Consider the following 13,338-nt stretch of genomic DNA (forward strand, 5'->3'; position numbering starts at 1 on the left):
TTACTGACATCAGTGAGACCCTTTGTGCAGAGAAAGGACTGTATTTGTGTGACTGCTCAGACTAACTGACCCACCCTCTCTCCTGTCAGGCTTTGAAGGACAGTAAGGAAGTGGAAGTGATCGACATGAAGATCCGTCGGAAGGTGGAACCAGAGAAGTGGCCTCTGCCGGGCCTCACCGTGCCTAACCAAACCCACACCGACTTCTCTCAGCTCATCAACTGCCCCGAGTTTGTCCCGAGACAGCTGACCGAGGAGCCCAGAGGTGAACTTTTCTTGATTCTGCTGCAGTTATCTGCCTTACTTTACTGTTTGTCACAGTAATCAAGTCACAGTAGTTTTAAATCTCTCACAAGAAACCTGCAACTGATCATATAAGATGTGTCTGCTGCAGGGTCTCTCAGAGCCTCCACACCTGTAAAGCAAAAGACCAAGACTGACTCTGACACCTCCAACCTCAAGACGATGCCCAAGGGCCTGTCCGCCAGCCTCCCAGACCTGGACTCTGAGTCCTGGATCGAGGTCAAGAAGAGGCCCAGACCCTCCCCGGCCAGACCAAAGGTCAGCACAGAGAAGGTGAAACTCAGGACCACTCACTCATCTGATCATTGTATTCAGGTTTCTGTTCAGTGGATTTATATGTACCATGATGCATGCATACATGGCCACCTACCAGCAAAGGAGAAGAGTTTAAAAAAAATTGTAATTACTTCATCAATGGTTTTTAAAATGCTAAAACTGGAGCTGCACAATTGATTGCAGTGTTGTTGAAATTGCAATATTGCCAAACGCAATATTCAAATTGCAAAGTAGCATACTGTGGTGCTGCAGAGGTGCCCTGATACTAAAGGCATTTCATGCATTCTTTTACACAAAACTACTGTTAAATTAGTTTCCTATCACCTCATCTTATTCTTAACTTTTCATGTCCATTTATCCATCCATTCACTTTTTTTTCATGCCCCCTTCCCTCCTCCTCCTTCCCCTCCTCCTCCTCCTCCTCCTCCTCCTCCTCCTCCTCCTCCTCCTCCTCCTCCTCCTCCTCCTGTGTGGTCGGTGTTGCTGGTTGACTGATGAAGGCCCCCTCGTTGCAGAAGGAAAAGGACGAGTCCACTCGCTCCCCGGTGCCCCAGCCTGGCCCCTCGCCCTCCCCTGCTACCTCAGGAAATAAGGTAAGGAAGAAAACTGTTGTATTCTGGTGGAGGAACCTTTGTTGATTGCACTATGGACTTTTACAGCCCACACAAAAAACATTTTTAAAAAAGCAATGCAGCATTTGTATCTAATGATGGAATTGGGTTCATTTGATATGAGCAAGAGCTCTGGTGAAAGTGATTTAACATTTAACACGTACATGGTGTGGACACCTGAGGGCTAAGAACAAAAACAGACTGTCAAGGAAGCAAACAACATTACTGGGAAAGAGCAGAAGAAACTGGGCTGCATATATAAAACACAGGTGAAACAAAAAGCCAGACAGTTTGTGTCTGATCCTGTTCATCTCCTTTTCTAAAGAATTCATAACACAGCCTACAGAGCCGTTGCAGCAACCTTTATAACACATTTATGACAAGTCTTTCATACCAAATTCAACAACTTTGTGAACACTATTCAGACTAGAACCGTGCCTGTTACTGCTGTCATAACTCTGCATGTTCTCTTATTATTGTATGTATTGTAATTTATTGTGTAATTCATTTATGTATTGTGTGTATTATCATTTCGAAAGCTGCAGCTAAAGATTTTCATCTCTTTTGTTATGTCCATTAGTCATTTAATCCAATAAACTGTCAGAAAATTGCACTGAAAGCTCATTTTAGAATTCGCAAGGATTTCAGAATCAGAAATACTTTATTTATCTGTTCCCTGGGGGAAAACTGCTCATGTTACAGATGCTCCCATTCAAGAATAGAAAATATATAAGAATAGAAAAATTAAGAAAATAGAAGTATATTAAAATATGTACACATAGATATGTAAAAAAAAAAAAGTGTCCCGTTGAAGCTGAAGCCAACGTATATTTGGCATTTTTTCTTGAGTTTAAATGATGAATTGATTCTCTTAAGTGTTTTTATTTAGAATTTTCTGAAGATCAAATCAAGTAATCAACTAATTGTCGCTGTTTCTTGCATTTTTCAGAATGCAGCTGTGTTGTTTGATTATCAAACTATTTTTAATGATTTCCCAAACTGGATCCAGCAGTTGCAAGTGATCAAACATCGTGATGAACTTATTGATTTTCCAGGACGGAGCGGAGCAGGACGAACCAGAAGAGCTCGACTTCATGTTCGACGAGGAGATGGAGCAGATGGACGGGAGGCGCAACACCTTCACCGACTGGTCGGACGAGGAAACGGACGGCGAGATCGACGACCACGACGTCAACAAGATCTTGATCGTGACGCAGACGCCGCCCTACCTGAGGAAGCACCCGGGCGGCGACCGCACAGGACACCACACGTCGCGCGCCAAGCTGACCAGCGAGCTGGTCAAAGTGATCAACGACGGGCTGTTCTACTACGAGCAGGACCTGTGGGACGACACGTACGAGCCGGAGTACGCCACCATCAAGGTGAGGCCATTTTTTTTTTTATGGTTGACCTTCGAATGACTCTTTTAAATCAAGTTTACGGTGTGACGACTGTCGGAGCTGAGATACCTGAGGTTTACTCGTCACTAAGCCTGTAAATTAGGGTTGGGCAATTAAATGTAAATAATATGTTAAGTTTCCAGTCAGCCTGGGCGACAAAGCTGAAAAATGCATCATAATAAAATATTTTTGAAGTAATATATATAAAACAGATATTTTTTTTTTGTAGTAGGTCTGTTTAGACCAGTTTTCAACTGAATTTTCTAGGTTTGCGCCAAGTAGACACCGAAAACCACATTTACAGTAGAATCAAATTGTCTGTAGATGTTGGCAGCTCAGAAAATTCTCCTGATAATTGTAGATGGCGTTAAAATAGGATGAAAGCACACATTGGCTGCTTATTTGGCTCCGCGATCACTTTTAAATAAGTTAGTTTGTGCTGAAGTTATTTATAAAATCTGATGTTTTTTTCCCTGTTTTTCAGTAATTAAAATAAACAGATAAATTCTAGATTTTTTTCAGAAAAAAAAACATAAATCAGGAGCCCCTACTTTCAATAAAAATGAGGCCATGTAGACCAGAAAGTCTCCGAGTGTCACTGTAGAGTTTGGGGATCTAATAAAACAACCTGTAGTGACGGGTTACTCGAGGCCACCTCTTCTGCCAGCTTCCATGTTGCGTCATATTGGAGGTGTTTCTGCCCAAGACCAGACGACGAGTAGATTAATTCCCCTCCAGTTGGAGCTGTTTCTGGACATGGAAACCCGACACAGAACAGAAAGTTTGTTTTGTTTAGTTTTTGTTGCCATTGTAGCATTGTTGAGCTCATTGTGGGGCCTTCACGTGCTCGCCAGCACTCGTCCAGCTGCGTGTGGAACAGAGGACGCTTGTTTATAAATAAACCCCCGCACACAAGGCCTCGGCCTGAAGGCTCGAGCTGACGGGCTGCAGGGGGGAGTCAAAGATGGACGCTCGGAGACCCGGCGAGGAGACTTGGTGGAGAGAAGGGCCGAGTGTGAGTCGCACGTGATGATCTTAGTGAATTAATCGAACGTTCGGAGACTCGTACATGAAAGTTTTCGTGTGTTTACTGTAGATTTTAAATGAGCTGCTGCTGCTGTTACAGAACTGACTGTTTTGTCATTAGGAGGTTTTCACACCTGGAAAATTCAGGGTGTGTGTGTGTGTGTGTGTGTTGATGTAACGCAGCTGGTTGTTGTCGGATCAGTTAGCGACGTCAGCATGAGGGTGAAAAGAGTGTTTTTGGCAGCCATGTTTTGCTGCTACATCTCAATCTCCAGATTACTGCAGATAAGGTCTGTCGATGAGTCACTTGTTAAGTTTCCTTTATGTTCAAAGTTATTGTTACTGTTTGTTTTTTTTTTTGCTATCAATGTGTATATATATTTTGTTCATGTGTGTACAGGATTCTTATGGGTGCTGGAAATCCTTGAAAACACTTAAATTTAAATTTTTTCAAGGTTTGAAGTGCGCTTGGATTTTGGATTAAGTGTGTGAAATCGACATTACATTATTTTAATAATAAATCTCTGTCTGACTGAATAGTTTCTTTTAGGTAAAGAAGTAATAGAAGTGCCTTTCACACAAAATGAAGTGGCTGCCTCAAAATTTTAAAAGAAAGTTGATTGTGTAATGATTGTTTTATATTGGCTCAGTCAGGTTGTATAAGATGACAAGTCGCCTTACAGACATTAAAGTGTGTTTTCCTTCAATTTCTCACTCTTCTGTAGAATTCTATCACAAAATAATTGAGTGTTTATAGCCCAATAACATCTGATATTAATGTGTGGAAGAAATTAAATGGGCCTAATCCGTTTGATAAAATATATATTAGCATATATAAATGTGTTATTTAGTTGTAAAGTGCTGAAAAAGCTTGAAAATGCTTGAAAAGTGCTTGAATATGATTTTGGAAAAGATTTAGGAACCCTGTATATATTTCTTTTTCATGTGATTTGTTTTGTCAGTGAAATTCTGTAAAATGAATCTTTGTCACATGTACTGGGCTTCCTTTCAGGCACATTTCACCGTGTGTGTTATCGATACCTTTAAATACCAGCAAACCGTCTTTATCCATGCAAAGTATAATTTTATCATTTAGCTGAAATAAACTGTCTGCTGGGGATGCATTCTATGGATTTTTTTTCCAGTCGATACAGATGACTGATAATTACTTTGCTCTCACGATCAATACCATCTGACAAAGACATACTCTTACAATCTACAGATCTTTTCTTAGCAGAGTTGTCTTCATAGTAACTGGAGCTGCAATGATTAATTGATTATGAAGTGATTATTAAATGAATTGAGTCATTTTTGTAAGAATAAAAAAGTCAAGTTCTCTGATTCCAGCTTCTTAAATGTGAATACGTTCTGGTTTCTTTTCTCCTCTGTGACAGTAAACTGAATATTTTTGGGTTGTGGACAAAACAAGACATTTGAGGACGTCATCTTAGGTTTTTTTCGCACGCTGGCCAACATTTTTCACCGTTTTGTAGACCAAACAACTAATTGATTCATCGAGGAAATAATCGTTTACGCCTGTTTTTCTCCTTTTTACAGCAAGAGGTGGAGAACTTCAAGAAGGTCCACCTGATCAGCCGCGAACAGTTCGACTGCCTGACCCCTGAGCCCCCAGTTGACCCCAACCAGGAAGTCCCTCCAGGCCCCCCACGACCCCACCAGAGTAAGGACACGAAGACACGCGAAAACACATGAAATTAACATTCTCGTATGATATTCTGACTGAATCAAAGTTAAAACGGTGAGGAAGAAGACAAAACACACTTTTGCCACACAAAATAGTATATTTTTCTCACCTTTCTTCTTCTTTGCTAGTTTATTGTGTAAAAAAGATCATTCAAATTGGGGTTTTAACTCGGTATGAAGAAGGCTCTCCTAATATTTCTCTTTACTGTTGCACATTTTCTGGTCCACATCAACCTTTCACACATCTCAGGTCCTTCTAGAACCACGTCACTGCACAAACAGGCTGAAAATATCTTTCAGGGATCGGCTTTAGAGTTGCCTGAAGACAACTCTGAGTATAAGATGACTCACCTTTTATCAAGACTTGTTAAAAGACGCCTATTTTCATTCAAACACCTGTTATTTAAAAGAGAAGTTTAACGATATTTAACACGTTGAGACCGTTGGGAAACTTTCCCGTAACTGTTAGTCAGAGGAGAGAGTCCTCGTCACTGAACCTTGGTTACCTCCTAAAATTAAAACGTGAAATGATTCCATTAAATCACATTGTAAATCCCACTTTTGTCAAGCTCGTCATCAGAAATACTCACACAGTCCTGTCAGGCTTTTGGACATCATGACATTCAGTGATGGTGGTAATTCTGAGCCGACAGACGACTCGGCCCCTGTCGATTTTAATCTGTTTCTTTTATTCTATTCACATAGTTCTTGTTGCTGCAGCTTTCATGGCTCACGCTCGGCGCAGGACTTTGTGCGTCCAAATCAAAAGAAATAACAACATAAATAAAGTTTTGATTGCTCTGTGGCAACAAAAGCATCATAAACTCTCTAGCCTAGCAGCATTAAGGCTGCAAACAACCCATAATGCAACACTGTTTGTGGGAGCTGGTCTTAATCTTACTTATGAGTACTTAATCATGTAGTCTTTATATGTATGATTGTATATAAATGAGCCTCACTTTCCAAACATAAATGATATCTTCAATACAGTAATTAGTTTCACAACTTATCAATTTCCTTTTGACAGCTCCTCCTAAATTTTAAAAACTGCTCTCATTCATTTTAATCACTGTTATTTTTCATTTTAAAGTCTTGCAGAGTCCTCATCTCTCTGTCATCCAGTTAAAATGATGATGACAGTCAGTGATGACTTTACTCTTTACACACTGAAAAACAAATGAAGCTATCAGACAACTGATGCTGTTTAATTAGATTGTCTCTTTTAATGACTTTCAAGAGGATCTGCTGAGATACAAGTGAAGGATACCGACCGACTTGATTAGAAAATGTTGTGGTTTGAGGAGCCGCTGAACATCTCCTTCACATCTCGTCTGATTTCTCTCCTCTCGTGTCCTCAGTCCCCACAGACGCTTTGGCGAACAAGCTCTTCGGTGCCCCTGAGCCCTCCTCAATAGCTCGCTCGCTCCCCACTACCGTGCCTGACTCGCCCAACTACCGCAGTGCCCGGACGCCCCGCACGCCTCGCACGCCTCACAGGAAGGACCAGACCATGACGCCGCGCTTCTACCCCGTGGTGAAGGAAAGTCGGCCTGTAGATGCCAAGGTAAGATGGCTGCCGTGTGAGGGTGGAAATGTACCAATACCTGCTTTAAAAAAAAAAAAAAAACGCTTTGACTAAACATTTGTAGGTGTTAATTGACAGACTAAACCTTTAAATTTTCTCTCTAACCCCTCAGACGCCCAGGAAGAGGAAGACCCGACACAGCTCCAACCCTCCCATGGAGTGTCACGTCGGCTGGGTGATGGACTCCAGAGAGCATCGCTCCCGCACTGCGTCTGTCAGGTGAGACTTCCTCTGGACGCTGCCAAAACTGATTTCACCTCTAAAATAGTACAAGATAAATATGATATTTAGTTTCTCTGAATTTTATTTTGTGATGAAAGTGTTTTTATTCATTCTGACATTAAATGGATCTGAAAAAGAAATTAATCCATGTTTATTAAACTTGCTTAATAAAAACCAACTCTTGCAGGACTGTAGTAGCTGTACAGAATATATAAAAAAAAATTAGTTATACATCTAGACAAGTTTTCCCAAACTTTTTTCCTGGGGCCAACTTTATAAAAATGCTGAACCATTGCAACTCAATTCACAATAAGCCTTATTAATAAATCTTGGGAATATATTATGTTTAGTTTATGTGTGTTGAAATCATACACACACAGTAAATACTTAATAAATGAGAAATAAATGCATTTATGCCATCTTATTGTTTTTATTTCCTCTCATCATGAGAACAATCTACACATTTTAAATACTTTGTGCAAGCTGTACTCCAGATAAAAGTAGTTACTTTGCAGAATTTCTTCATTAGTGTTTTCTTTATTGTGCGACATCTGTGGGTCACGACCCAGTTTCTGAGAACGACTGGTCTAGAATATATGTATATATAATACTGCAAATAAATAATCTGGGTTTATTGTCGCATAGGTTTTCACACACAAGGAATTTACAATGAACATAGTATGAGAAAAATAAAGATGATAAATAAGCCAATAAATATGTTATCACATATATATCAGTATCTTTGCTGCAAACTGATATAAAGTTGCAATACAGAAATGTCAAATATGTTTGAGGTCATTTAAAAACTGTCTCCTCATTACTTAGTTTGTCCACCAGAAAGCAGTGACACGTTTATTTTCAGCCATCAGATGTCGTGCAGGGTACAATTCTTTAAAACAAAATGAATGAATTCTCATCAAACGTCTCTGCCCTGTGTATATCTATGAATTTTTGACATAGTGACTGTTGGGTTATTCATTTTCTGTTTCGAGGGCACCTAATTAGTTCATTTGGTCGTTTCAAAGTCAGACATCCCTCAAACATTTTTAAATAAGTGTTAAAATACCTTAATTGTCTCTTAACGTGTTCATACAACCTTTGGAATAAACGCTGGGTCTCTTAAATCAAACTAAAAGGCACAGATGATCAGACTCAGGACGAACTGTATTTTGATGTATTTGTTCTCCATCTTCTCCTCCACCTCCACCTTTGACCCTCTCAGCTCCAACGCCAGCCCGTCAGAGGGCACCCCTGTCCTGGGTAACATCGGCTGCACGCCTCAGTCCCTCCCCAAGTTCCAGCACCCGTCACACGAGCTGCTCAAGGAGAACGGCTTCACGCAACACGTTTACCACAAGTACCGCCGGCGCTGCCTAAACGGTACGCGCGCGCTTTCTACTTTCTCCTCTGCTTAATCGTTTACTTAAAACATCAGTTAATACTGCAGAATCGTCTTGTGTTTTTAAGTAAACGTATTCACTTTATCGCTTTCCTCTCGACCAATCACAGAGCGGAAGCGGCTGGGAATCGGCCAATCACAGGAGATGAACACACTCTTCCGCTTCTGGTCGTTTTTCCTGCGAGATCACTTCAACAGGAAGATGTACGAGGAGTTCAGACAGCTGGTGGTCGAGGATGGGAAAGAAGGATACAGGTAAGAAGTGATGGATGGGTACTAAGCCGTGTCCAAACACTTTGATTTCCAGCGTTTTCGTTCTGTCTAACGTCTCCCGCAATGTGTGTGTTGCAGGTACGGTTTAGAGTGCCTGTTCAGGTACTACAGCTACGGTCTAGAGAGGAAGTTCAGGCCGGACATCTTCAAGGACTTCCAGGAGGAGACCATTAAAGACTACGAGGCTGGTGAGACATCCTGAAACAAACACTGCACAGATCTGAGGACGAACTGTAACTGCACCACATCCAGACATCACCTAATCCACTGGGACTAACTTGCATGTTTGTGTCTCGTGTCCTCAGGCCAGCTTTATGGACTGGAGAAGTTCTGGGCCTTCCTTAAATACTCTAAAGCCAAGACCCTGGAGATCGACCCCAAGCTGCAGGAGTACCTGAGCAAGTTCAAACGCCTGGAAGATTTCAGAATTGATGTAAGTGGAATATTGTTTGAGGTTTATCAAGGTTGATTAGTGGGAATATTTGTTTTACTTTGCTTTCATACTGTTTTTTCTTCAGCTTTTCTCTTCAAAGCCTCCATTGGTAAAATTAACAATTTTACATCCTTGATCTGTTTGTTTGTTGAATTTTGTGTTTTTGATTTGGATTAACTAAAGTCGCACCGCAACACAAACAAACTAACCAGCGTTATGATGCATGTAAACGCACTGATTTTGTTTTTTTAAAGTTTTGAAAAGGAGCCACCATCTAACCTCTGCTCTGGTTATATTTGGTTCCAGCCACCAATGGAGGAAGGAGGCCGCAGGAGACACTCGTCCAGCGGGGACGGTCGCCGCCGGCACCCCTCTCTGCCCTCCAGCCGGCCCCACAGCCAGGCCGGCTCGGGCCCCAGCCCCGCCCCCACCGCCCAGGGCCCCGCAGCAGCCAAGGATGATGCCAAACCCACCAGCCAGAGAGCCCCCGCCGCTGACCCCGCGCCAGATGCCAAGACACTGAAGTAACTCCACACACACGCTGGCCACCATGGATCAACTCAACCACGTCTGCAAGTCGCTGGTTCTCTCTGCGCCACAGGAGGGGGGAGGGGGTGTCCAGCTCGTCATTCAAGCATGAGAATTTTTTTTTTCCCCCTAAGACAACTTTTGAGAAACAAGGAAAGAATTTAGTTTTAAGTTTTTTTTGTCTTAATGAGGCAAAGAATGGATGAGGTGTCAAACACTTTTCTTTTTTTTTTCTTTTAAAAAATCACTGCCAGTCCACACGGTGGAGGTTCAGTGATAATTTATGATCCTTGGAAAACTTTATATTTTACTTTTATTTTGCTTTATCAAACTTTATCACAGCGACCCCCCTCTGTGTCACTGGGACCCCTCTTCGATCGTCACTGTCCTGCTGGCTGACAGATCTTTGACTCCTCGCCCAGATCTCAGATTTATGATTATTATTTCTTCGGCATGTGGTGAGATTGGAGACTTGGAAATAGTTTGAACTACGCTGAGCATCTGAAAGCATCGCTGGAGGAGGCCGCGCAGCTCCTGACATCCAACCGGACCAAAGCGGTTTGAACCGAGCGACTGACATTTCCATCCGCAGAGCCCCCGGCGCTGAAAGGGGCTGAAAATTCAAAAATGTTTGATTTACTTTATGGCTGGACACTGAGGGGGAAAACATTACAGAACCAAATGATAAAAATAGAGAAGAAAAAAGACTTGCAAATCCCTCAGTGTGGACACGATCATTGAAAGTTGCCTTATTTTAATGGTTTTACTGCTTCTAACTTGTGCCCGCCACCTTATTGTCGATTGTACAGCATTGAAATCACCCATATATCCAGTCACCATTTCCAGCAGAGGCCACTAGGTGGTGCTCTGTCTGCCAAACTGTCCTCCACTTCCCTCCGTCACCTTCCCTGAACTGTCTTCCAAGTGTCACTCGGTCTGTTACAAGTCCTGTAATTCCTCCCTGTGTTTTGCAAGTCGTGGCTTTTTGTGCTGAAACACGTCAACCTGGTGGAAGTTTGTCGCCTTTCCCCCCCCTTCCCCCTCCCCTGAAAAAAAGCAAAGGAAAAAACACTTCCCCACTTCTTCCCCCGTCAAGACGAGCTGCATCCATCCATCCGTTCGACATCCATCCATCAGTTGACGATAGCGACGATCAGGACTGGAATCATCAAAATCTGGATTACTTGAAGAAGCGATGGTGAGGAGGAGGAGGAGGAGGAGGAGGAGGAGGAGTCGTGCTCTGTCGCAGGTGCTTTTGGGTGGAGACGCTAACGAGGCCTGAGACATTTCGGCCTCTGACTGGGCCTCGCCACCTCTTCCTGTTTCACACACACATCAGTTACAGGCATGAACGTGGACGCAGGTACAGATGTAGCAGCGTGAGCAAGCTGAACACACACACATATATATACACACACACACACACACACACACACGGCTCGATGTCTTGCCTCGCTGTGGAGAAAAATTCAAGACTGGATCGCTCTCGTCACGCCTCCTCCGGTCTTTGATCGACTTGAGTTCTGATGATATCAAACCGAAGAGTGATTCTTTTTCTCCTCCACTAATGTAAATGTGAATCTGACAGATGAAGAGAAATGATTACAGCTCCCTGCTACTCGTTTTGTTTATAGAACAGATTATATATTTGCCTTACACGTGTATGTACTCTTTAACTTTTTCTTTTTTTTTTTTTTTTAATGGTCTCATAATTATCTTTTGATGCTTTTTAATTTCAATTTGCAGTGTTTCTAGCATCGTTATTGTTGTTGTTTAATGATGGAGGTGGATGGAGGTTTGTGTCAGGCCGTTAAAAAAAACATCTGTGGATTTCAGAAACGGGAACATGATTACACAAATAACACAAAAGGGAAAGTTGACATCAGGGTATTCAGTGCAAAAACTAAATCTGTTCTAGTATTTCATGTTGAAATTACAGTTCATTTGCTCCTTTTTTTCCTTTTTGTAAAGATGTTTTTGCCAAGATGACAGAGCAACTAATTGTTAAATCTTCAGCCTCCAGGTTTTCTATAAACACTAAGTCTAAAAAAAAGCAGAGAAATTATTTGATTTTGGGGTTCAAATTGAGTAAGAATTTCTGGAAAAATATCTTTAGTCTTAATAAATATGTTGATATGCAGATGCTTAGTGAAAAGACCCACTTTTCCGTTGACATGCTGCAAAGTTTTTGCTCCTGAGCGACGAGTCAAAGAGTAAAAAAGTTAAGGAATGAGTTTGGAAGAAGCCTGACAGTTTTGAGACTGTTTTGGACACTTGTCTTTGGATTTCATGTTGTCCTGTCAGTGTTTCCGTTCTTCGTTTTGTTCCTCTAAAATCCACAATTGTTGGAAACGTAAAAATGCAAAGCAAAGCTGTACTTTTTTTTTTTTTTTTTTTTGTTTAACTTCAGGGAGATTTGGATCAGTTTCAGAGGCTTACAGTTGATGCATCGAAGTGTTTACTGGAGGTTTAAAGACAGAAAAATAAGAGCTACAAAATATTCAGACAAGAAAAAAAAACTCATGCATTTCCCCCCCAAAACCAGTAAAGCCTTTGAGTGGGCGAGCTGGTGTGTGTGGCTGCGGACAGACGGCCACTAGGGGGCCTTTCTTCCTGGGACAGTCACATGATCCTTCCCCTCTAATGTGATCATCACCTGTCACCGGACTTTTGTGGGGGGGGGGGGGCGGTGTTTCAGGTGTTCTGGGAGTTTTCAGCCTTCTCTATCAGCATCGAACTGCTGCTAGCTGTCCAAACAGACTACAGGGGGCGCCGCAGCCTCTGCTCGTCAGTTTTACATGGACTCGGCCAGCTGTCCGGACACTGGAGAGATGAGTGATGGACGTGGAAATGGAGGGAGGAGCAGAAAGAGAGAGAGAGAGAGAGAGCCCAGCTGGGGTTTGTGATGTTGTCAGAGGATTATGGCTGGTTATGATGTCTGGAGACTGAAAAAATAAAAAGGACAAAATTCCATAAAGCCATATGAATAAGATATAACTGTATATGAACCATTAAAATAGTTCATTACATTACAATATCCTAGGCTTGTCATGAGGAAAAAAAGATGAAAACAAGGAAAAAAGGAACAAAAAAAATATATAAAACGGAAAAATGTAAAATACTTGAATGAGATCTTGTATTATAACATTTAATATTCATAATATCTGCTTTGTAGGCTGACGTGATTCGCTATTAGTGTTATTTGTAATTTGTAGTAATTATGCTTTTCCTTAATAAAGAAAAAAAACACAAAACGGACAAAAAAACCTCAAACGACGACTTCCGAGTGATTATTTTGATTGTGTGAGAGGGAATGAATGAATGAATGAACTTTGCAAAGAAGTTTGAAACTACGATCCAAAAATGTTGGAATGTAAAATGTATTTAAAAACAGAATGCAGTGATCTTTAATGCTGCTTTAACTGCTCTGTTGGAGCAGGGAAACATCTAAAACATGCAGGACGGTGTGCCTTGAGGTCCGGGGTTGGGAAACACTGGGTCGTACGAAAGTCAGATCTCAGTTTATTTACCTGCATGTCGAGACGGAACAACATGCATGCGGCCCTTTCAACAGAGTTT

At 41.7% G+C, this 13,338-nt stretch overlaps 1 protein-coding gene across 5 annotated transcripts in view; it reads left to right on the top strand.

Moving 5' to 3' along the window:
* larp1 (La ribonucleoprotein 1, translational regulator) overlaps positions 1–12,003 on the top strand; it is a 65,244-nt gene extending 53,241 nt beyond the window's left edge. For 2 of the 5 annotated variants that reach the window (XM_084729953.1, XM_084729949.1), the window contains 12 exons: positions 90–264; positions 394–575; positions 1,079–1,171; positions 2,245–2,571; positions 5,173–5,296; positions 6,678–6,883; positions 7,017–7,123; positions 8,349–8,506; positions 8,636–8,780; positions 8,877–8,986; positions 9,104–9,231; positions 9,538–12,003. In XM_084729953.1, the coding sequence (XP_084586079.1) occupies positions 90–264; positions 394–575; positions 1,079–1,171; positions 2,245–2,571; positions 5,173–5,296; positions 6,678–6,883; positions 7,017–7,123; positions 8,349–8,506; positions 8,636–8,780; positions 8,877–8,986; positions 9,104–9,231; positions 9,538–9,759 (1,977 nt within the window). In that variant the 3' untranslated portion in view covers positions 9,760–12,003. The remainder of the gene's footprint in view (positions 1–89; positions 265–393; positions 576–1,078; positions 1,172–2,244; positions 2,572–5,172; positions 5,297–6,677; positions 6,884–7,016; positions 7,124–8,348; positions 8,507–8,635; positions 8,781–8,876; positions 8,987–9,103; positions 9,232–9,537) is intronic. The other 3 variants (XM_084729951.1, XM_084729952.1, XM_084729950.1) reach the window with 3 other exon arrangements.
* Positions 12,004–13,338: the final 1,335 nt, after the last annotated feature.

The sequence above is a fragment of the Lutjanus erythropterus genome, chromosome 11 (assembly GCF_056507025.1).
Source record: "Lutjanus erythropterus isolate fLutEry1 chromosome 11, fLutEry1.hap2, whole genome shotgun sequence".
In the NCBI taxonomy this organism is placed as follows: domain Eukaryota; kingdom Metazoa; phylum Chordata; class Actinopteri; order Lutjaniformes; family Lutjanidae; genus Lutjanus; species Lutjanus erythropterus.